This window comes from Oncorhynchus masou, chromosome 12 (genome assembly GCF_036934945.1).
Source record: "Oncorhynchus masou masou isolate Uvic2021 chromosome 12, UVic_Omas_1.1, whole genome shotgun sequence".
NCBI classification, from domain to species: Eukaryota; Metazoa; Chordata; class Actinopteri; order Salmoniformes; family Salmonidae; genus Oncorhynchus; species Oncorhynchus masou.
This window is the reverse complement of record NC_088223.1, coordinates 1,606,438-1,629,446: the sequence shown is the minus strand read 5'-3', so window position 1 is coordinate 1,629,446 and position 23,009 is coordinate 1,606,438. Positions and strand designations below refer to the sequence as shown.

The following is a 23,009-nucleotide window of genomic DNA, read 5'->3' as shown; positions in this document are numbered from 1 at the left end:
GTAACAGTAGGGTGTAACAGTAACAGTAGGGTGTAACAGTAACAGTAGGGTATAACAGAAACAGTAGGGTGTAACAGTAACAGTAGGGTGTAACTGTGACAGTAGGGTGTAACAGTAACAGTAGGGTGTAACAGTAACAGTAGGGTGTAACAGTAACAGTAGGGTGTAACTGTAACTGTAGGGTGTAACAGTAAGAGTCGTGTGTAACAGTAGGGTGTAACCGTGACAGTAGGGTGTAACCGTAGGGTGTAACTGTGACAGTAGGGTGTAACAGTTTTATTTTACCAGGCAAGTCAGTTAAGAACAAATTATTATTTTCAATGACGGCCTAGGAACAGTGGGTTAACTGCCTGTTCGGGGGCAGAACGACAGATTCTGTACCTTGTCAGCTCGGGGATTTGAACTTGCAACCTTTCGGTTACTAGTCCAATGCTCTAACCACTAGGCTACACTGCAGCCCCAGTAACAGTAGGGTGTAACTGTGACAGTAGGGTGTAATAGTAACAGTGTGCTGTAACAGTAGGGTGTAACTGTGACAGTAGGGTGTAATAGTAACAGTGTGCTGTAACAGTAGGGTGTAACAGTGTGCTGTAACAGTAGGGTGTAACAGTAGATTATAACACTAGGGTGTAACAGTAACAGTAGGGTATAACAGTAGGGTGTGACTGTGACAATAGGGTGTACCCGTGACAGTAGGGTGTAACCGTGACAGTAGGGTGTAATAGTGACAGTAGGGTGGAACAGTGACAGTAGGGTGTAATAGTAACAGTAGGGTGTAACAGTGACATTGGAGTGTAACAGTGGGGTGTGACAGTGACATTGGGGTGTAACAGTGGGGTGTAACAGTGGGGTGTAACAGTGACAGTGGGGTGTAACAGTGGGGTGTGACAGTGACATTGGAGTGTAACAGTGGGGTGTAACAGTGGGGTGTAAACAGTGGGGTGTAACAGTGGGGTGTGACAGTGACAGTGGGGTGTAACAGTGGGGTGTAACAGTGACAGTGGGGTGTAACAGTGGGGTGTAACAGTGACAGTGGGGTGTAACAGTGGGGTGTAACAGTGACAGTGGGGTGTAACAGTGGGGTATAACAGTGGGGTGTAACAGTGACAGTGGGGCGTAACAGTGGGGTGTAACAGTAAGAGTGGGGTGTAACAGTAACAGTGGGGTGTAACATTGACAGTGGGGTGTAACAGTGGAGTGTGACAGTGGGGTGTAACAGTAACAGTGGGGTGTGACAGTGGGGTGTAACAGTGGAGTGTAACAGTGGGTGTAACAGTGGGGTGTGACAGTGGGGTGTGACAGTGGGGTGTAAGAGTGACAGTGGGGTGTATCATTGGGGTGTGACAGTGGGGTGTAACATTGGGGTGTGACAGTGGGGTGTGACAGTGGGGTGTAACAGTGGGGTGTAACAGTGACAGTGGGGTGTGACAGTGGGGTGTGACAGTGGGGTGTAACAGTGGGGTGTGTGACACTCAAACTTTGAACTCCTGTGTTATTTGTTACATCAACACTTTCCTCACAGATTAACTTTGTTCAGCGCCCATTTGTTTGGTTTGGTAAAATTCAGGTAAACATTAACTCGGGTTCTATAAAAATGAAATCCACAACTATTCTGTAACTGTTGTAGGGTGACACAGACACAAATTGTGACAAACTGTAGCAGGATGAGAAATGAATCACTTGTTAAAGAATAGTTATGGATTTTGTTTTTTATATAACCAATTACATAAAACTGGGTCACTCGAGTGAATGTTTACCTGAATTTTACCAAACCAAACGAATAAATACACCCTACTGTACAGTATTTATGTTTTCATGATGTGTGCACTGCACTGACAGAGTGACAGCTGAGCCACATAAATAATAGGAGATCAGACACAAATAGCCAGCGTTTACTTTTGTCACACACTATGAACAAGTTAATTGGTTTCAATGTGAGAAGCATTTGTTGCTGGGGTTCATAATTATATAAATGATTCAGAATCTTATTCAACAGCAAATGCAAGTAAATTGTCATAACATTCACGAGTGTGAAATAATCTTCCAACCAGTTTTCTCATGATAGTCCCTGTCTGTATAAAGTCATATGTTAGCACCAAATATAATGACCATGATTAAACACGCAACAAATCTATTTGATTCGGAAATACATATTTGGCATTTCCTTTAAAAATATCGAAACGTGATTGGCTAGGGCGAAGTCTGCTTCGCCCCTTCTCCAAGTAGCCAAGAGAAACAACGGCCGTACATTAACAGAGCTGTCGTCAGCCAAACATATGGCAAAATAGACCTTGTTCTTTCTTTTTAATGTGGTGTGTACTACATTTTAAAAATTCCGCCGAAAAAGAGAAGACGATTTTCCGAAACATTTTCGCCGTTATCTCACGTAAGTATAAAAAGACTTCGATTGAATTGGTGCTAAGTAAGCTGGCTAGCCAACGCAACATGGCGGGCGGAGTCCTAGCCAGCTAACAGGACGCTAACTGCTAACTAGCCACAACACGGGCGACCTGCTTTCCTTTCCATCTGGAAATGGCGCTCTCTTGTAAACATTTGCACACATTGTTTACCTGTAGAACAAAATAAGATACTATTTGATAAATGATAGCATTAATGTATTTCACAGTTTTAGTTGGTTGGTAGCTACGTGTATTTGTTAGCGCAATGTCAACAGCGCCGCGTTTTCATGAAACCAAAGCGACTTCTAACTACTGTCAAATGTTTAAAAACGTTTCGCTGTGTCTCTGGACATTGACAGCCAAATGAATGTTAAGTAGCTACCTAATTATCTCTTAATGTTTCAGACATCATTCCTTGCTCGTTTGCTGTGTTGTGATAACAAACCAATGACCTGTTAGACTTCTCTAACGCCCAGAAAGCTCCGGTTCAGACTCCGGTTCTCCAGCTCGCCAAGCGGTATGTCAAAATACGGTCGTTGGTCACAAAATATGGAGTTTCACTGAGCAACTATCTTCATTTATTCCCGTTACGACTGGTATGTACTTTAAAAAAGAATTAGATATAAATAATAATGTACAAACAACCGAGAAAATGTCACTTCCAGGGTTGACTCGTGATTGCCACGCTCAGGTCGGAAGTCTACAGCAGCTGTAGATAATATATATATATATATATATATATATATATTTTTATTTATTAATTGTTTAAAAATATATATATATTTAGACGTTTTTTGGAAGTACCTACCGGCCCAACGTGAGTAAATTTAAGATAGTTGCTCAACGAAACTTTATGTTTGGATATCAATGAACGTATTTTGACAAAACGCTTGCCGAGCTGGTGAGTGGGAGTTAGTCTGGGCGTTAGGTCTAAAGTACAGATACAGGTTCAGACCAAGTTACATTTTCTTCTCTATGCTTGCTCATATCCTACCCATTCATCATGGTCATCCATGATACTGATTCAAAATATCGCCTTTACTGGGAACCAAAGTAACACTTGCTAGATAGTGTTTTGCGTTGCATGGCAGCATTTTCTCTCCCATATTTCTTTGCTTGTCAAAGCACATTGATTAATTATGCAAATAGTATGTTTTATTGATGTGTATCCATCAGCTTTCAGCCTCAATAAATGAATCTTAAACTCTTCAAGAAATGTTTTCCTAAACATAGTTGGTTACAGTGCTCTGGTAAATGAGCACAGAATGCCATGTTTTGACTTTGTCAAAGTTGACCTAAACCACCACTGGGTTGAAGCTAAGTACCTAACATATTGATCCTTCCATACACCACAGTGTAGTGGAAAAGTCACTAACAAATGGTTATTTTAGGGTGCAGTAAATTTCACTCATCATAGCTATGTGTACAGACTTTACCATCAGTATAATCTGTCAATGAATATAATTAGTTTCCAGGTTTATGCAATAGTGACTAGATCTGAACACACTGTACCCTCTACCCATGCTGTTACGCCTGGCTGACTATGTTAATGACTAGATCTGAACACACTGTACCCTCTATCCATGCTGCTACGCCTGGCTGACTATGTTAATGACTAGATCTGAACACACTGTACCCTCTACCCATGCTGTTACGCCTGGCTGACTATGTTAATGACTAGATCTGAACACACTGTACCCTCTATCCATGCTGTTACGCCTGGCTGACTATGTTAATGACTAGATCTGAACACACTGTACCCTCTATCCATGCTGTTACGCCTGGCTGACTATGTTAATGACTAGATCTGAACACACTGTACCCTCTATCCATGCTGTTACGCCTGGCTGACTATGTTAATGACTAGATCTGAACACACTGTACCCTCTACCCATGCTGTTACGCCTGGCTGGCTATGTTAATGACTTGATCTGAGCCTTTAGGCCTTTGAGTCACACATTTCCAGTTTCAACACAAACAATCAGCAACTTTTTAAAAACGTGTACCTGTTCTCCCCACAGGGCTCCCTCTTCTCTTTACAGGTGTATAACTACTACCCAGAAGGCCTAGGGGCGTCCCTTTACCGGGAGCGCTTTGACTTCAACGCTGAGCCGCCTTGGGATCCTAGCTGATAGCGGGACGCGGCCATCTACAGACTTGTCCATGTAAGCAGAAGCCATTCTGACCCTTTCCGTAGGGTACCTTCAAACAGTACGAACGGATGCGTAAAACGAGCAGGAACTCGATGGTTTCCAATAAGAGCAGTGTGTTGTGGGAAGGCCTAGTGGTGTTTCGCTGTGTCAGACAACCAGTTGATGTGTTTTGGTTTAAAGGCACCCTTACAAAGGGGCTTGTTTATGTCAACGTGTGATGTAAGCAGCTTTTAGATCAAGCTGACGCCTCTGGAATTAAGGTCAATATTGGACACATCATACACAGTCCAACCCATGTCTCGGCAAGCATGGTGGAAAATACATAGATTTATCATCTACTTCAGATAAACAAAATGAATGAAAAGTTGTTTTTTTGTACCAGCTTGCATGGTTTCTTAAAGGAGATTTGTAATAATGAAGGTGATGTCCGCCTACATATGGTTGTCCTCTCTCTGTGTGTTGCAGGACCAACGGCTCAGTCGCTACTTTGACTACTTGACTACTACTTCTTTATGATTGTCTGCTGAATAAGGTTGAGATGAAAGGACTCGCTGACGAACCAAACCACATGATTGAACTCCTGGAGGGAGGAACCACCCTGGAAGATGTCATTGACGGGCATGTGTACGAACAAGCTCTGGTGAGGGAATTGATTGATTTCACACGATTAGAAGAGCTAAAATAAACCAGGTGGAGGATTCAAGAAAGCCTTAACAATGTGTAAATCCCCCCCTTGCCTTTGGGCTGTTGTGCCCTGGGGCTGAACCAATTGCGGTGCTCCGAAGCACTACTCACTCGCATGTCTCTCAGATCTCAATTCTTATAAGCTAATGCCATGAGATGGAGTCCTTCTCGCAGGCATCGCAGCTATGAAGGACTAGTGAAGAGACGGATACACCGCGTATCCTTATCGAATTCAGAGGCGCACATTGAAGATGTTGGAGTTGCCCACATTTACTTTTCTTCAGGCAACAAGATGGGTGTGTGTGTAACCAGCGCTTGTCTTTCGGTGTGTGTGTGTGTAACCAGCGCTTGTCTTTCGGTGTGTGTGTAACAAGTGCTTGTCTTTCGGTGTGTGTGTGTAACAAGCGCTTGTATTTCGGTGTGTGTGTGTGTGTGTGTAACCAGCGCTTGTCTTTCGGTGTGTGTGTGTAACCAACGCTTGTCTTTCGGTGTGTGTGTAACAAGTGCTTGTCTTTCGGTGTGTGTGTGTGTGTGTAACAAGTGCTTGTCTTTCGGTGTGTGTGTGTAACAAGCGCTTGTCTTTCAGTGTGTGTGTGACCAGCGCTTGTCTTTTGGTGTAACCAGCGCTTGTCTTTCGGTGTGTGTAACTAACTAGCGCGTGTGTGTGTATATTTATTATATCTATATCTAGCGCTTCTTTGTATGTCTGTGTGTGTATATACACAGACAGACAAGTGCTAGAGAGGGTGTGTGTGTGAGCTAGTTATATATACATATACATACATACACACACACACACACACACACACGGTGGTTCATATATATATAACTAGCTCTTGTGTTCCCCAGGCTGAAAAGAGTGTGTTTGTGGTGTCTGACCTTGGGTCCCTGATGAGACAGCATGTCCAGTGGCAGCTCACCATGCCCCAGATCAGGCCCTACTACCAGGTCCAATCCAACAGCAGCCCGGTTGTCATCGAGGTCCTGGCCTCTCTCGGCCTCGGCTTTGTCTGTGCTGACAAGGTGAGTGGTACCTTTTTTATAAATTGTATTTTAGCACTTATGTTGTTATGGGTGTTTTATTAAAACAAATGATAGATCAAGTAACATTAACGTTATTCTTGAATACCTTTTCATTCTGTCGGCTTTCTCTGTGCCAGTGGGAGCACAAACACTAAAGGATAGGTAATAACACATCACCCTCAACACGGGGGCCCCTCAGGGTTGTGTACTTAGTCCCCTCCTGTACTCCCTGTTCGCCTGTGACTGCACGGCCATGCACGACTCCAACACAATCATTAAGTTTGCCCATGACTCAACGGTGTTAACCGACAACGATGAGATGGCCTTTTGGGAGGAGGTCAGCGACCTGGCCGGGTGTTGCCAGGACAACAACCTCCTTCAACAACGTGTTCAAGACCAAAGGAGATGATTGTGGACTACAGGAAAAGGAAGGCTGAAAACAACCCCATTCACATTGACGGGGCTGTAGTGGAGTGGGTCGAGAGCTTCAAGTTCCTTAGTGTCCACATCCTGACTGGTTGCATCACCGCCTGGTGTGGCGATACAGAGGGTAGTGCATTCAGTACATCACTGGGGCCAAGCGTCCTGCCATCCAGGACCTGTATACCAGGTGGTGTCAGAAGAAAGCCCATAAAATTGTCAGACTCCAGTCACCCAAGTTATAGACTGTTTTCTCTGCTACCGCACGGCCAGCGCCAAGTCTAGGACCAAAAGCCTCCTCAACAGCTTTTACCCCCAAGCCATTAGACTGCTGAACAATTCATAAAATCGTCACCGGACAATTTACATTGACCCCCCCCCCCTTGTACACTGCTGTTACTTGCTGTTTGTTTATTATCTATGCATAGTCACTTCACCCCCATCTACATGTACAGATGACCTCAACTAACCTGTACCGGTACCCCCTGTATATAGCCTCCACATTGACTCTGTACCGTAACACCCTGTATATAGCCTCCACATTGACTCTGTACCGGTACCCCCTGTATATAGCCTCCACATTGACTCTGTACCGGTACCCCCTGTATATAGCCTCCACATTGACTCTGTACCGGTACCCCCTGTATATAGCCTCCACATTGACTCTGTACTGGTACACCCTGTATATAGCCTCCACATTGACTCAGTACCGGTACCCCCTGTATATAGCCTCCACACTGACTCTGTACCGGTACCCCCTGTATATAGCCTCCACATTGACTCTGTACCGGTACACCCTGTATATAGCCTCCACATTGACTCTGTACCGGTACCCCCTGTATATAGCCTCCACATTGACTCTGTACCGGTACACCCTGTATATAGCCTCCACATTGACTCTGTACCGTAATACCCTGTATATAGCCTCCACATTGACTCTGTACCGGTACCCCCTGTATATAGCCTCCACATTGACTCTGTACCGGTACCCCCTGTATATAGCCTCCACATTGACTCTGTACTGGTACCCCCTGTATATAGCCTCCACATTGACTCTGTACCGGTACCCCTGTATATAGCCTCCACATTGACTCTGTACCGGTACCCCTGTATATAGCCTCCACATTGACTCTGTACCGGTACCCCCTGTATATAGCCTCCACATTGACTCTGTACCGGTACTCCCTGTATATAGCCTCCACATTGACTCTGTACCGGTACCCCCTGTATATAGCCTCCACATTGACTCTGTACCGGTACCCCCTGTATATAGCCTCCACATTGACTCTGTACCGGTACCCCCTGTATATAGCCTCCACATTGACTCTGAACCGGTACCCCCTGTATATAGCCTCCACATTGACTCTGTACCGGTACCCCCTGTATATAGCCTCCACATTGACTCTGTACCGGTACCCCCTGTTTAAAGCCTCGTTATTGTTATGTTACTTTTCATAATCTTTTATTTTAGTCTACTTGGTAAATATTGTCTTCTTCTTGAACTGCACTGTTGGTTTAGGGCTTGTAATTAAGCATTTCACGGTAAACTTGTTGTATTCGGCACATGTGACTAATAAAGTTTAATTTGATGTAAATATTACCTCAACTGACCTGTACCTCTGCACATTGACTCTGTACCGGTACCCCCTGTATATAGCCTCACTGTTATTTTATTTTTTCTTACTTTGTTTTTAAAGAAAATATTAGCAAAAAACGAATCTGCATCGTTGCTTAAGGGCTTGTAAATAAGCACGTCAAGGTGAGGTCTACACCGGTTGTTTTTCAACTCGTTTTATTTGAACTACACAGGGAACAGTTTCCTAAAATGGAACCTGTATGTCCCGTGTTGTAACGTATGTGTCTGATGTGTTGTCTCAGGCTGAAGTCAGTCTGGTGTTGGACCACGGCGTGCCCCCTGACAACATCATCTTCTCTGGAGTTTGCAAACAGCTGTCACACATCAAACACGCAGCCAAGAATGGCGTCGCCCTCTTGGTGTGCGACAGCGAGACGGAACTCTGCAAGATAGCCCGTTCTCACCCCAAAGCCAGGTAGGTGCCCATGCAGACCAGAGTCTAAAAGGCACATCTAGGTGTTTCTTGGTTTGTAGTTAACTGGGAAAAGTTGAAGTAATTCAAAAAGAAAAAAGCTCCTTCACACTTAAAAAGAAAATCAGTATCACATACTGATATGACCGTGTCAGGTCTCTGTGAACTACGGGCGAGAGGACCGTGTCAGGACTCTGTGAACTATGGGCGAGAGGACCGTGTCGGGTCTCTGTGAACTACGGGCGAGAGGACCGTGTCAGGTCTCTGTGAACTACGGGCGAGAGGACCGTGTCAGGTCTCTGTGAACTACGGGCGAGAGGACCGTGTCAGGTCTCTGTGAACTACGGGCGAGAGGACCGTGTCAGGTCTCTGTGAACTACGGGCGAGAGGACCGTGTCAGGTCTCTGTGAACTACGGGCGAGAGGACCGTGTCAGGTCTCTGTGAACTCAGGTCTCTGTGAACTGGGCGAGAGGACCGTGTCAGGTCTCTGTGAACTCTGGGCGAGAGGACCGTGTCAGGTCTCTGTGAACTACGGGCGAGAGGACCGTGTCAGGTCTCTGTGAACTACGGGCGAGAGGACCGTGTCAGGTCTCTGTGAACTACGGGCGAGAGGACCGTGTCGGGTCTCTGTGAACTACGGGCGAGAGGACCGTGTCAGGTCTCTGTGAACTCTGGGCGAGGAGGAGGTCCGAACTCTGGGCGAGAGGACCGTGTCAGGTCTCTGTGTGGGCGAGAGGAAGGTCTCTCTGGGCGAGAGGACCGTGTCAGGTCTCTGTGAACTCTGGGCGAGAGGACCGTGTCAGGTCTCTGTGTGGGCGAGAGGACCGTGTCGGGTCTCTGTGAACTACGGGCGAGAGGACCGTGTCAGGTCTCTGTGAACTACGGGCGAGAGGACCGTGTCAGGTCTCTGTGAACTCTGGGCGAGAGGACCGTGTCAGGTCTCTGTGAACTCTGGGCGAGAGGACCGTGTCAGGTCTCTGTGAACTCTGAACTACGGGCGAGAGGACCGTGTCAGGTCTCTGTGAACTCTGGGCGAGAGGACCGTCTCTGTCAGGTCTCTGTGAACTACGGGCGAGAGGACCGGTCAGGTCTCTGTGAACTACGGGCGAGAGGACCGTGTCAGGTCTCTGTGAACTACGGGCGAGAGGACCGTGTCAGGTCTCTGTGAACTCTGGGCGAGAGGACCGTGTCAGGTCTCTGTGAACTACGGGCGAGAGGACCGTGTCAGGTCTCTGTGAACTACGGGCGAGAGGACCGTGTCAGGTCTCTGTGAACTCTGGGCGAGAGGACCGTGTCAGGTCTCTGTGAACTACGGGCGAGAGGACCGTGTCAGGTCTCTGTGAACTACGGGCGAGAGGACCGTGTCAGGTCTCTGTGAACTCTGGGCGAGAGGACCGTGTCAGGTCTCTGTGAACTACGGGCGAGAGGACCGTGTCAGGTCTCTGTGAACTACGGGCGAGAGGACCGTGTCAGGTCTCTGTGAACTACGGGCGAGAGGACCGTGTCAGGTCTCTGTGAACTACGGGCGAGAGGACCGTGTCAGGTCTCTGTGAACTACGGGCGAGAGGACCGTGTCAGGTCTCTGTGAACTACGGGCGAGAGGACCGTGTCAGGTCTCTGTGAACTCTGGGCGAGAGGACCGTGTCAGGTCTCTGTGAACTCTGGGCGAGAGGACCGTGTCAGGTCTCTGTGAACTACGGGCGAGAGGACCGTGTCAGGTCTCTGTGAACTCTGGGCGAGAGGACCGTGTCAGGTCTCTGTGAACTACGGGCGAGAGGACCGTGTCAGGTCTCTGTGAACTCTGGGCGAGAGGACCGTGTCAGGTCTCTGTGAACTATGGGCGAGAGGACCGTGTCGGGTCTCTGTGAACTACGGGCGAGAGGAGGACCGTGTCAGGTCTCTGTGAACTCTGGGCGAGAGGACCTGGGCGACGGGCGAGAGGACCGTGTCAGGTCTCTGTGAACTACGGGCGACCGTGAGGACCGAGAGGACCGTGTCAGGTCTCTGTGAACTCTGGGCGAGAGGACCGTGTCAGGTCTCTGTGAACTACGGGCGAGAGGACCGTGTCAGGTCTCTGTGAACTCTGGGCGAGAGGACCGTGTCAGGTCTCTGTGAACTCTGGGCGAGAGGACCGTGTCAGGTCTCTGTGAACTACGGGCGAGAGGACCGTGTCAGGTCTCTGTGAACTACGGGCGAGAGGACCGTGTCAGGTCTCTGTGAACTACGGGCGAGAGGACCGTGTCAGGTCTCTGTGAACTCTGAGGCGTCAGGTCTCTGTGAGGACCGTGTCAGGTCTCTGTGAACTCTGGGCGAGAGGACCGTGTCAGGTCTCTGTGAACTACGGGCGAGAGGACCGTGTCAGGTCTCTGTGAACTACGGGCGAGAGGACCGTGTCAGGTCTCTGTGAACTACGGGCGAGAGGACCGTGTCAGGTCTCTGTGAACTACGGGCGAGAGGACCGTGTCAGGTCTCTGTGAACTCTGGGCGAGAGGACCGTGTCAGGTCTCTGTGAACTACGGGCGAGAGGACCGTGTCAGGTCTCTGTGAACTCTGGGCGAGAGGACCGTGTCAGGTCTCTGTGAACTCTGGGCGAGAGGACCGTGTCAGGTCTCTGTGAACTACGGGCGAGAGAGGACCGTGTCAGGTCTCTGTGAACTACGGGCGAGAGGACCGTGTCAGGTCTCTGTGAACTACGGGCGAGAGGACCGTGTCGGGTCTCTGTGAACTACGGGCGAGAGGACCGTGTCAGGTCTCTGTGAACTCTGGGCGAGAGGACCGTGTCAGGTCTCTGTGAACTGAAGGTCTCTGTGGGCGAGAGGACCGTGTCAGGTCTCTGTGAACTCTGGGCGAGAGGACCGTGTCGGGTCTCTGTGAACTACGGGCGAGAGGACCGTGTCAGGTCTCTGTGAACTACGGGCGAGAGGACCGTGTCAGGTCTCTGTGAACTGAACTGGGCGAGAGGACCGTGTCAGGTCTCTGTGAACTCTGGGCGAGAGGACCGTGTCAGGTCTCTGTGAACTCTGGGCGAGAGGACCGTGTCAGGTCTCTGTGAACTCTGGGCGAGAGGACCGTGTCGGGCGAGAGGACCGGTCTCTGTGAACTACGGGCGAGAGGACCGTGTCAGGTCTCTGTGAACTACGGGCGAGAGGACCGTGTCAGGTCTCTGTGAACTCTGGGCGAGAGGACCGTGTCAGGTCTCTGTGAACTACGGGCGAGAGGACCGTGTCAGGTCTCTGTGAACTACGGGCGAGAGGACCGTGTCAGGTCTCTGTGAACTCTGGGCGAGAGGACCGTGTCAGGTCTCTGTGAACTACGGGCGAGAGGACCGTGTCAGGTCTCTGTGAACTACGGGCGAGAGGACCGTGTCAGGTCTCTGTGAACTCTGGGCGAGAGGACCGTGTCAGGTCTCTGTGAACTACGGGCGAGAGGACCGTGTCAGGTCTCTGTGAACTACGGGCGAGAGGACCGTGTCAGGTCTCTGTGAACTACGGGCGAGAGGACCGTGTCAGGTCTCTGTGAACTACGGGCGAGAGGACCGTGTCAGGTCTCTGTGAACTACGGGCGAGAGGACCGTGTCAGGTCTCTGTGAACTACGGGCGAGAGGACCGTGTCAGGTCTCTGTGAACTCTGGGCGAGAGGACCGTGTCAGGTCTACGGGGCGAGAGGACCGTGTCAGGTCTCTGTGAACTCTGGGCGAGAGGACCGTGTCAGGTCTCTGTGAACTACGGGCGAGAGGACCGTGTCAGGTCTCTGTGAACTCTGGGCGAGAGGACCGTGTCAGGTCTCTGTGAACTACGGGCGAGAGGACCGTGTCAGGTCTCTGTGAACTCTGGGCGAGAGGACCGTGTCAGGTCTCTGTGAACTATGGGCGAGAGGACCGTGTCGGGTCTCTGTGAACTACGGGCGAGAGGACCGTGTCAGGTCTCTGTGAACTCTGGGCGAGAGGACCGTGTCAGGTCTCTGTGAACTACGGGCGAGAGGACCGTGTCAGGTCTCTGTGAACTCTGGGCGAGAGGACCGTGTCAGGTCTCTGTGAACTACGGGCGAGAGGACCGTGTCAGGTCTCTGTGAACTCTGGGCGAGAGGACCGTGTCAGGTCTCTGTGAACTCTGGGCGAGAGGACCGTGTCAGGTCTCTGTGAACTACGGGCGAGAGGACCGTGTCAGGTCTCTGTGAACTACGGGCGAGAGGACCGTGTCAGGTCTCTGTGAACTACGGGCGAGAGGACCGTGTCAGGTCTCTGTGAACTCTGGGCGAGAGGACCGTGTCAGGTCTCTGTGAACTACGGGCGAGAGGACCGTGTCAGGTCTCTGTGAACTACGGGCGAGAGGACCGTGTCAGGTCTCTGTGAACTCTGGGCGAGAGGACCGTGTCAGGTCTCTGTGAACTACGGGCGAGAGGACCGTGTCAGATCTCTATGAACTACGGGCGAGAGGACCGTGTCAGGTCTCTGTGAACTCTGGGCGAGAGGACCGTGTCAGGTCTCTGTGAACTACGGGCGAGAGGACCGGACCGTGTCAGGTCTCTGTGAACTACGGGCGAGAGGACCGTGTCAGGTCTCTGTGAACTCTGGGCGAGAGGACCGTGTCAGGTCTCTGTGAACTACGGGCGAGAGGACCGTGTCAGGTCTCTGTGAACTACGGGCGAGAGGACCGTGTCAGGTCTCTGTGAACTACGGGCGAGAGGACCGTGTCAGGTCTCTGTGAACTACGGGCGAGAGGACCGTGTCAGGTCTCTGTGAACTACGGGCGAGAGGACCGTGTCAGGGTCTCTGAGAGGACCGTGTCAGGTCTCTGGGCGAGAGGACCGTGTCAGGTCTCTGTGAACTCTGGGCGAGAGGACCGTGTCAGGTCTCTGTGAACTACGGGCGAGAGGACCGTGTCAGGTCTCTGTGAACTACGGGCGAGAGGACCGTGTCAGGTCTCTGTGAACTCTGGGCGAGAGGACCGTGTCAGGTCTCTGTGAACTACGGGCGAGAGGACCGTGTCAGGTCTCTGTGAACTCTGGGCGAGAGGACCGTGTCAGGTCTCTGTGAACTGAACGGGCGAGAGGACCGTGTCAGGTCTCTGTGAACTACGGGCGAGAGGACCGTGTCAGGTCTCTGTGAACTCTGGGCGAGAGGACCGTGTCAGGTCTCTGTGAACTACGGGCGAGAGGACCGTGTCAGGTCTCTGTGAACAGGTCTCTGGGCGAGAGGACCGTGTCAGGTCTCTGTGAACTACGGGCGAGAGGACCGTGTCAGGTCTCTGTGAACTCTGGGCGAGAGGACCGTGTCAGGTCTCTGTGAACTACGGGCGAGAGGACCGTGTCAGGTCTCTGTGAACTCTGGGCGAGAGGACCGTGTCAGGTCTCTGTGAACTACGGGCGAGAGGACCGTGTCAGGTCTCTGTGAACTACGGGCGAGAGGACCGTGTCAGGTCTCTGTGAACTCTGGGCGAGAGGACCGTGTCAGGTCTCTGTGAACTACGGGCGAGAGGACCGTGTCAGGTCTCTGTGAACTACGGGCGAGAGGACCGTGTCAGGTCTCTGTGAACTCTGGGCGAGAGGACCGTGTCAGGTCTCTGTGAACTACGGGCGAGAGGACCGTGTCAGGTCTCTGTGAACTACGGGCGAGGAGGAGGTCTCTGTGTGGGCGAGAGGACCGTGTCAGGTCTCTGTGAACTACGGGCGAGAGGACCGTGTCAGGTCTCTGTGAACTACGGGCGAGAGGACCGTGTCAGGTCTCTTTGAACTACGGGCGAGAGGACCGTGTCAGGTCTCTGTGAACTCTGGGCGAGAGGACCGTGTCAGGTCTCTGTGAACTACGGGCGAGAGGACCGTGTCAGGTCTCTGTGAACTCTGGGCGAGAGGACCGTGTCAGGTCTCTGTGAACTACGGGCGAGAGGACCGTGTCAGATCTCTATGAACTACGGGCGAGAGGACCGTGTCAGGTCTCTGTGAACTACGGGCGAGAGGACCGTGTCGGGTCTCTGTGAACTACGGGCGAGAGGACCGTGTCAGGTCTCTGTGAACTACGGGCGAGAGGACCGTGTCAGGTCTCTGTGAACTACGGGCGAGAGGACCGTGTCAGGTCTCTGTGAACTACGGGCGAGAGGACCGTGTCAGGTCTCTGTGAACTACGGGCGAGAGGACCGTGTCAGGTCTCTGTGAACTCTGGGCGAGAGGACCGTGTCAGGTCTCTGAACTGAACTCTGGGAGGACCGTGTCAGGTCTCTGTGACGGGCGAGAGGACCGTGTCAGGTCTCTGTGAACTCTGGGCGAGAGGACCGTGTCAGGTCTCTGTGAACTACGGGCGAGAGGACCGTGTCAGGTCTCTGTGAACTACGGGCGAGGAGGACCGTGTCAGGTCTCTGAACTGAACTGTGAACGGGCGAGAGGACCGTGTCAGGTCTCTGTGAACTACGGGCGAGTGGACCGTGTCAGGTCTCTGTGAACTCTGGGCGTGAGGACCGTGTCAGGTCTCTGTGAACTCTGGGCGAGAGGACCGTGTCAGGTCTCTGTGAACTACGGGCGAGGACCGGACCTGTGTCAGGTCTCTGTGAACTACGGGCGAGAGGACCGTGTCAGGTCTCTGTGAACTACGGGCGAGAGGACCGTGTCAGGTCTCTGTGAACTCTGGGCGAGAGGACCGTGTCAGGTCTCTGTGAACTACGGGCGAGAGGACCGTGTCAGGTCTCTGTGAACTACGGGCGAGAGGACCGTGTCAGGTCTCTGTGAACTCTGGGCGAGAGGACCGTGTCAGGTCTCTGTGAACTACGGGCGAGAGGACCGTGTCAGGTCTCTGTGAACTACGGGCGAGAGGACCGTGTGTCAGGTCTCTGTGAACTACGGGCGAGAGTGACCTGTGTGTCAGGTCTCTGTGAACTACGGGCGAGAACCGTGTCAGGTCTCTGTGAACTACGGGCGAGAGGACCGTGTCAGGTCTCTGTGAACTCTGGGCGAGAGGACCGTGTCAGGTCTCTGTGAACTCTGGGCGAGAGGACCGTGTCAGGTCTCTGTGAACTACGGGCGAGAGGACCGTGTCAGGTCTCTGTGAACTACGGGCGAGAGGACCGTGTCAGGTCTCTGTGAACTACGGGCGAGAGGACCGTGTCAGGTCTCTGTGAGGACCGTGTCAGGTCTCTGTGAACTACGGGCGAGAGGACCGTGTCAGGTCTCTGTGAACTACGGGCGAGAGGACCGTGTCAGGTCTCTGTGAACTACGGGCGAGAGGACCGTGTCAGGTCTCTGTGAACTCTGGGCGAGAGGACCGTGTCAGGTCTCTGTGAACTACGGGCGAGAGGACCGTGTCAGGTCTCTGTGAACTACGGGCGAGAGGACCGTGTCAGGTCTCTGTGAACTACGGGCGAGAGGACCGTGTCAGGTCTCTGTGAACTACGGGCGAGAGGAGAGGACCGTGTCGTGGTCTCTGTGAACTCTGGGCGAGAGGACCGTGTCAGGTCTCTGTGAACTCTGGGCGAGAGGACCGTGTCAGGTCTCTGTGAACTACGGGCGAGAGGACCGTGTCAGGTCTCTGTGAACTACGGGCGAGAGGACCGTGTCAGGTCTCTGTGAACTCTGGGCGAGAGGACCGTGTCAGGTCTCTGTGAAGGACCGTGTCAGGTCTCTGTGAACTAGAGGACCGTGTCAGGTCTCTGTGAACTCTGGGCGAGAGGACCGTGTCAGGTCTCTGTGAACTACGGGCGAGAGGACCGTGTCAGGTCTCTGTGAACTACGGGCGAGAGGACCGTGTCAGGTCTCTGTGAACTCTGGGCGAGAGGACCGTGTCAGGTCTCTGTGAACTACGGGCGAGGAGGACTCTGTGTGTCAGGTCTCTGTGAACTACGGGCGAGAGGACCGTGTCAGGTCTCTGTGAACTACGGGCGAGAGGACCGTGTCAGGTCTCTGTGAACTCTGGGCGAGAGGACCGTGTCAGGTCTCTGTGAACTCTGGGCGAGAGGACCGTGTCAGGTCTCTGTGAACTACGGGCGAGAGGACCGTGTCAGGGCGAACTCTGGGCGAGGACCGTGTCAGGTCTCTGTGAACTACGGGCGAGAGGACCGTGGTCTCTGTGAACTACGGGCGAGAGGACCGTGTCTCTGTGAACTCTGGGCGAGAGGACCGTCTCTGTGTCGGGTCTCTGTGAACGGGCGAGAGGATGGGCGTGAAGAGGACCGTGTCAGGTCTCTGTGAACTATGGGCGAGAGGACCGTGTCAGGTCTCTGTGAACTACGGGCGAGAGGACCGTGTCAGGTCTCTGTGAACTACGGGCGAGAGGACCGTGTCAGGTCTCTGTGAACTCTGGGCGAGAGGACCGTGTCAGGTCTCTGTGAACTCTGGGCGAGAGGACCGTGTCAGGTCTCTGTGAACTACGGGCGACCGTGAGGACCGTGTCAGGTCTCTGTGAACTACGGGCGAGAGGACCGTGTCAGGTCTCTGTGAACTACGGGCGAGAGGACCGTGTCAGGTCTCTGTGAACTATGGGCGAGAGGACCGTGTCAGGTCTCTGTGAACTACGGGCGAGAGGACCGTGTCAGGTCTCTGTGAACTACGGGCGAGAGGACCGTGTCAGGTCTCTGTGAACTACGGGCGAGAGGACCGTGTCAGGTCTCTGTGAACTCTGGACGAGAGGACCGTGTCGGGTCTCTGTGAACTACGGGCGAGAGGACCGTGTCAGGTCTCTGTGAACTACGGGCGAGAGGACCGTGTCAGGTCTCTGTGAACTACGGGCGAGAGGACCGTGTCAGGTCTCTGTGAACTACGGGTCTCTGTGAACTACGGGCGAGAGGACCGTGTCAGGTCTCTGTGAACTACGGGCGAGAGGACCGTGTCAGGTCTCTGTGAACTCTGGGCGAGAGGACCGTGTCAGGTCTCTGTGAACTACGGGCGAGAGGACCGTGTCAGGTCTCTGTGAACTACGGGCGAGAGGACCGTGTCAGGTCTCTGAACTGAGGACCGTGTCGGGCGAGAGGACCGTGTCAGGTCTCTGTGAACTACGGGCGAGAGGACCGTGTCAGGTCTCTGTGAACTACGGGCGAGAGGACCGTGTCAGGTCTCTGTGAACTCTGGGCGAGAGGACCGTGTCAGGTCTCTGTGAACTACGGGCGAGAGGACCGTGTCAGGTCTCTGTGAACTACGGGCGAGAGGACCGTGTCAGGTCTCTGTGAACTACGGGCGAGAGGACCGTGTCAGGTCTCTGTGAACTACGGGCGAGAGGACCGTGTCAGGTCTCTGTGAACTACGGGCGAGAGGAACTGAACGGGCGAGAGGACCGTGTCAGGTCTCTGTGAACTCTGGGCGAGAGGACCGTGTCAGGTCTCTCTGTGAACTACGGGCGAGAGGACCGTGTCAGGTCTCTGTGAACTACGGGCGAGAGGACCGTGTCAGGTCTCTGTGAACTCTGGGCGAGAGGACCGTGTCAGGTCTCTGTGAACTCTGGGCGAGAGGACCGTGTCAGGTCTCTGTGAACTGAACTCGGGCGAGAGGACCGTGTCAGGTCTCTGTGAACTACGGGCGAGAGGACCGTGTCAGGTCTCTGTGAACTACGGGCGAGAGGACCGTGTCAGGTCTCTGTGAACTACGGGCGAGAGGACCGTGTCAGGTCTCTGTGAACTACGGGCGAGAGGACCGTGTCAGGTCTCTGTGAACTACGGGCGAGAGGACCGTGTCAGGTCTCTGTGAACTACGGGCGAGAGGACCGTGTCAGGTCTCTGTGAACTCTGGGCGAGAGGACCGTGTCAGGTCTCTGTGAACTCTGGGCGAGAGGACCGTGTCAGGTCTCTGTGAACTCTGGGCGAGAGGACCGTGTCAGGTCTCTGTGAACTACGGGCGAGAGGACCGTGTCAGGTCTCTGTGAACTATGGGCGAGAGGACCGTGTCAGGTCTCTGTGAACTATGGAAGAAACCAGTCACTAATGAATTTTTGTAGATGGTGTAAATCTTCTGTATATTGTGTTTGTTTTTTGTCAGCACCACAGGTCAGATTCCTGGGACAATGTAAATGTCCTTAGTGAATAAAGTGAATTGTGCCTTGTTCTGTTCCTCGTCTTCTCCCAGGCTGCTGGTTCAGGTAACTACATGGGCCCAGGCAGCAGAGACCAGCATGGAGTTTGGCTGCTCTCTGAAGAGCTGTAGACACCTGCTGGAGGCTGCCAAGGACCTGGGGGTGCAGGTGGTGGGAGTTACGTAAGTACACATCTTTCACCGTGTAGCTGGATGCTGTTAAATGGTGACCATCACAAGTAGCACTTTGTCCATTGTAGTGATTTAAAGGGTTGGTTTATCCTATCTACATGTTTTAGGTTAAATTAATTTGACCTTGAGTTACCTGTTGGGCTGTAGCGACAAATTGAACGGTTTACTTCTGCTTCAGGCAGTAGCTACCATGATTTAGCATCTTCCTAATCCTTACAATCGTATGTTGGAAACCTAGTTATTACTGTTAGTACAGTCATTACAATTGTCTTTGGTTGCGTCTTCAGGTTTCACATTCCCAGCTCCTGCAAGGACCTGCAGGCCTACACCCACGCGCTGTCGGATGCCCGCTGTGTGTTTGACATGGGGGTGAGTGGAGGAGCTTATTACTGGGTATTAAGGGGGTTAGTTTACATGGTCAGATAGAGTGGTTATGAATTAAGTCTGTCTAGGTTGTCCTCTGATCAGGAAGGTTAAAGGGCCAACCACACCAAGGACCATAACTAAATGATCTATAACTACATACGTTGGCGAGCATCCAGCTCCTTTATTGTTCTGCATGTTGAAGGAGATGTCGTCTGCCGTTACAGGCAACGTCTACCGTTACAGGCAACGTCTGCCGTTACAGGCAACGTCTGCCGTTACAGGCAACGTCTGCCGTTACAGGCAACGTCCGCACTGAACTAAAGGCTGCCGCTTTCAAGGCGCGGGACACTGATCCGGACTCTTATAATAAATTCCGCAGCTGGCCACGACCGGGAGACCCATGGTGCGGCGCACAATTGGCCCAGCGTCGTCTGGGTTAGGGGAGTGTTTGGCCGGCAGCGATGTCCTTGCCCCATCGCACACTAGCAACCTCTGTTGCGGGCTGGGCGCATGCGCGCCTACACGGTCGCCAGGTGTGGCTGGCTTCCGGGTTAAGCTGGCTTTGTGTCAAGAAGATGCGGCTTGGTTGGGTCGTGTTTTTTGAGGACACACGGCTCTTGACCTTTGCCTCTCCCGAGTCCGTACTGGAGTTGCAGCAATGAGACAATTGGATACAATGAAATTGTGGAGGAAAAAGGGGTCAAGGTTTAAAAAAAACAAGATTTAATCCTACTACACCGGCTCTGATGCTCGTCGGATGTGGCAGAGCTTGAAAACTATTACGGACTACAAAGAGAAACCCAGCCGCGAGCTACCCAGTGACACGAGACACCAGACGAGCAAAATGCTTTTTTGTGCTCGCTTCGAGGCATGCAACCCTGAAGCATGCATAAGTGCACCAGCTCTTCCGGACGACTGTGTGATCACGCTCTCCGTAGTCGACTAGAGTAAGACCTTTAAACAGGTCAACATTCGCAAGGCCGCGGGGCCAGATGGATTACCAGGACGTGTACTGTGACCATGTGCTGACTAACTGGCAAGTGTCTTCACTGACATTTTCAACCTCTCCCTGACTGAGTACCTACATGTTTTAAGCAGACCACCATAGTGCCTGTGCCCAAGAACACTAAGGTAACCTGCCTAAATGACTACCGACCCATAGCAATCACATCTGTAGCCATGAAGTGCTTTGAAAGGCTGGTCATGGCTCACATCAACACCATCATCCCAGAAACCCTAGACCCACTCCAATCTGCATACCGCTCCATCAGAACCACAGATGATGTAATCTCTCCTGCACTTCACACTGCCCTTTCCCACCTGGACAAAAGGAACACCTGTGTGAGAATGCTGTTCATTGACTACAGCTCAGCGTTCAACACCATATTGCCCTCAAAGCTCATCACTACGCTAAGGACCCTGGGACTAAACGCCTCACCCGGCAACTGGATCCTGTACTTCCTGACGGGCCGCCCCCAGGTGGTTAAGGGTATGCAACAACACATCTGCCACTCTGATCCTGAACGCTGGGGCTCCTCGGGGGTGCGTGCTCAGCCCCTTCCCGTACTCTGTTCACCCACAACTGCGTGGCAAAGCATGTCTCCAACACCATAAAGTTCGCTGACATCAACAGGGGTATGTATGCCTGATCACCAACATGGTAGAAGCAACGCTCCCCATCCAACCTGACAGAGCTTGAGAGGATCTGCAGAGAAGAATTGGAGATAATCCCCAAATACAGGTGTGCCAAGCTTGTGGCGTCATACCCAAGAAGACTCAGGGCTGTAGTCACTGCCAAAGGTGCTTCAACATGCATTCAGACCCTTCACTCAATACTATGTGACTTTATTATTAGTAGTAGTAGTAGTTGTAGTCATTTTCTTTTTTTTATACATTTGCTAAGATTTCTAAAAAACATTTTTTGCTTTGTCATTATGAGGTATTGTGTGTAGATTGAGGAGGGAAAAGTGATGTGATCCATTATAGAACAAGGCTGTAACTCAACAAAGTGTGGGGGAAAGTCAAAGGTCTGAGAACTGTAGGAATGCAGTGTTTGTACAGAAGGTAGAATGCAGTGTTTGTACAGAAGGTAGAATGCAGTGTTTGGTACAGAAGGTAGAATGCAGTGTTTGGTACAGAAGGTAGAATGCAGTGTTTGGTACAGAAGGTAGAATGCAGTGTTTGGTACAGAAGGTAGAATGCAGTGTTTGGTACAGAAGGTAGAATGCAGTGTTTGGTACAGAAGGTAGAATGCAGTGTTTGGTACAGAAGGTAGAATGCAGTGTTTGGTACAGAAGGTAGAATGCAGTGTTTGGTACAGAAGGTAGAATGCAGTGTTTGGTACAGAAGGTAGAATGCAGTGTTTGGTACAGAAGGTAGAATGCAGTGTTTGGTACAGAAGGTAGAATGCAGTGTTTGGTACAGAAGGTAGAATGCAGTGTTTGGTACAGAAGGTAGAATGCAGTGTTTGGTACAGAAGGTAGAATGCAGTGTTTGGTACAGAAGGTAGAATGCAGTGTTTGGTACAGAAGGTAGAATGCAGTGTTTGGTACAGAAGGTAGAATGCAGTGTTTGGTACAGAAGGTAGAATGCAGTGTTTGGTACAGAAGGTAGAATGCAGTGTTTGGTACAGAAGGTAGAATGCAGTGTTTGGTACAGAAGGTAGAATGCAGTGTTTGGTACAGAAGGTAGAATGCAGTGTTTGGTACAGAAGGTAGAATGCAGTGTTTGGTACAGAAGGTAGAATGCAGTGTTTGGTACAGAAGGTAGAATGCAGTGTTTGGTACAGAAGGTAGAATGCAGTGTTTGGTACAGAAGGTAGAATGCAGTGTTTGGTACAGAAGGTAGAATGCAGTGTTTGGTACAGAAGGTAGAATGCAGTGTTTGGTACAGAAGGTAGAATGCAGTGTTTGGTACAGAAGGTAGAATGCAGTGTTTGGTACAGAAGGTAGAATGCAGTGTTTGGTACAGAAGGTAGAATGCAGTGTTTGGTACAGAAGGTAGAATGCAGTGTTTGGTACAGAAGGTAGAATGCAGTGTTTGGTACAGAAGGTAGAATGCAGTGTTTGGTACAGAAGGTAGAATGCAGTGTTTGGTACAGAAGGTAGAATGCAGTGTTTGGTACAGAAGGTAGAATGCAGTGTTTGGTACAGAAGGTAGAATGCAGTGTTTGGTACAGAAGGTAGAATGCAGTGTTTGGTACAGAAGGTAGAATGCAGTGTTTGGTACAGAAGGTAGAATGCAGTGTTTGGTAGAATGCAGTGTTTGGTACAGAAGGTAGAATGCAGTGTTTGGTACAGAAGGTAGAATGCAGTGTTTGGTACAGAAGGTAGAATGCAGTGTTTGGTACAGAAGGTAGAATGCAGTGTTTGGTACAGAAGGTAGAATGCAGTGTTTGGTACAGAAGGTAGAATGCAGTGTTTGGTACAGAAGGTAGAATGCAGTGTTTGGTACAGAAGGTAGAATGCAGTGTTTGGTACAGAAGGTAGAATGCAGTGTTTGGTACAGAAGGTAGAATGCAGTGTTTGGTACAGAAGGTAGAATGCAGTGTTTGGTACAGAAGGTAGAATGCAGTGTTTGGTACAGAAGGTAGAATGCAGTGTTTGGTACAGATAGTTAGCAGGCAGCGTTCCTTGGTTGGAGGGCAGGTTAACTGTCCTGTTGTGTAACAATCACATGTTGGCGCAGTGAGTGCGTTCTGACCACTCCATCTGGAGGGGGGTGGGGGGACCAGCTGAATATT

General features: G+C 51.4%; 1 protein-coding gene across 1 annotated transcript in view; it reads left to right on the top strand.

Moving 5' to 3' along the window:
- The first annotated feature begins 2,210 nt into the window (after nucleotides 1-2,210).
- Nucleotides 2,211-23,009, top strand: part of azin1b (antizyme inhibitor 1b) — a 38,849-nt gene continuing 18,050 nt past the window's right edge. The window contains exons 1-7 of the mRNA XM_064979457.1: nucleotides 2,211-2,386; nucleotides 4,421-4,564; nucleotides 5,018-5,192; nucleotides 6,086-6,259; nucleotides 8,558-8,730; nucleotides 18,764-18,892; nucleotides 19,189-19,270. Coding sequence (XP_064835529.1) covers nucleotides 5,091-5,192; nucleotides 6,086-6,259; nucleotides 8,558-8,730; nucleotides 18,764-18,892; nucleotides 19,189-19,270 — 660 coding nt within the window. The 5' untranslated portion in view covers nucleotides 2,211-2,386; nucleotides 4,421-4,564; nucleotides 5,018-5,090. The remainder of the gene's footprint in view (nucleotides 2,387-4,420; nucleotides 4,565-5,017; nucleotides 5,193-6,085; nucleotides 6,260-8,557; nucleotides 8,731-18,763; nucleotides 18,893-19,188; nucleotides 19,271-23,009) is intronic.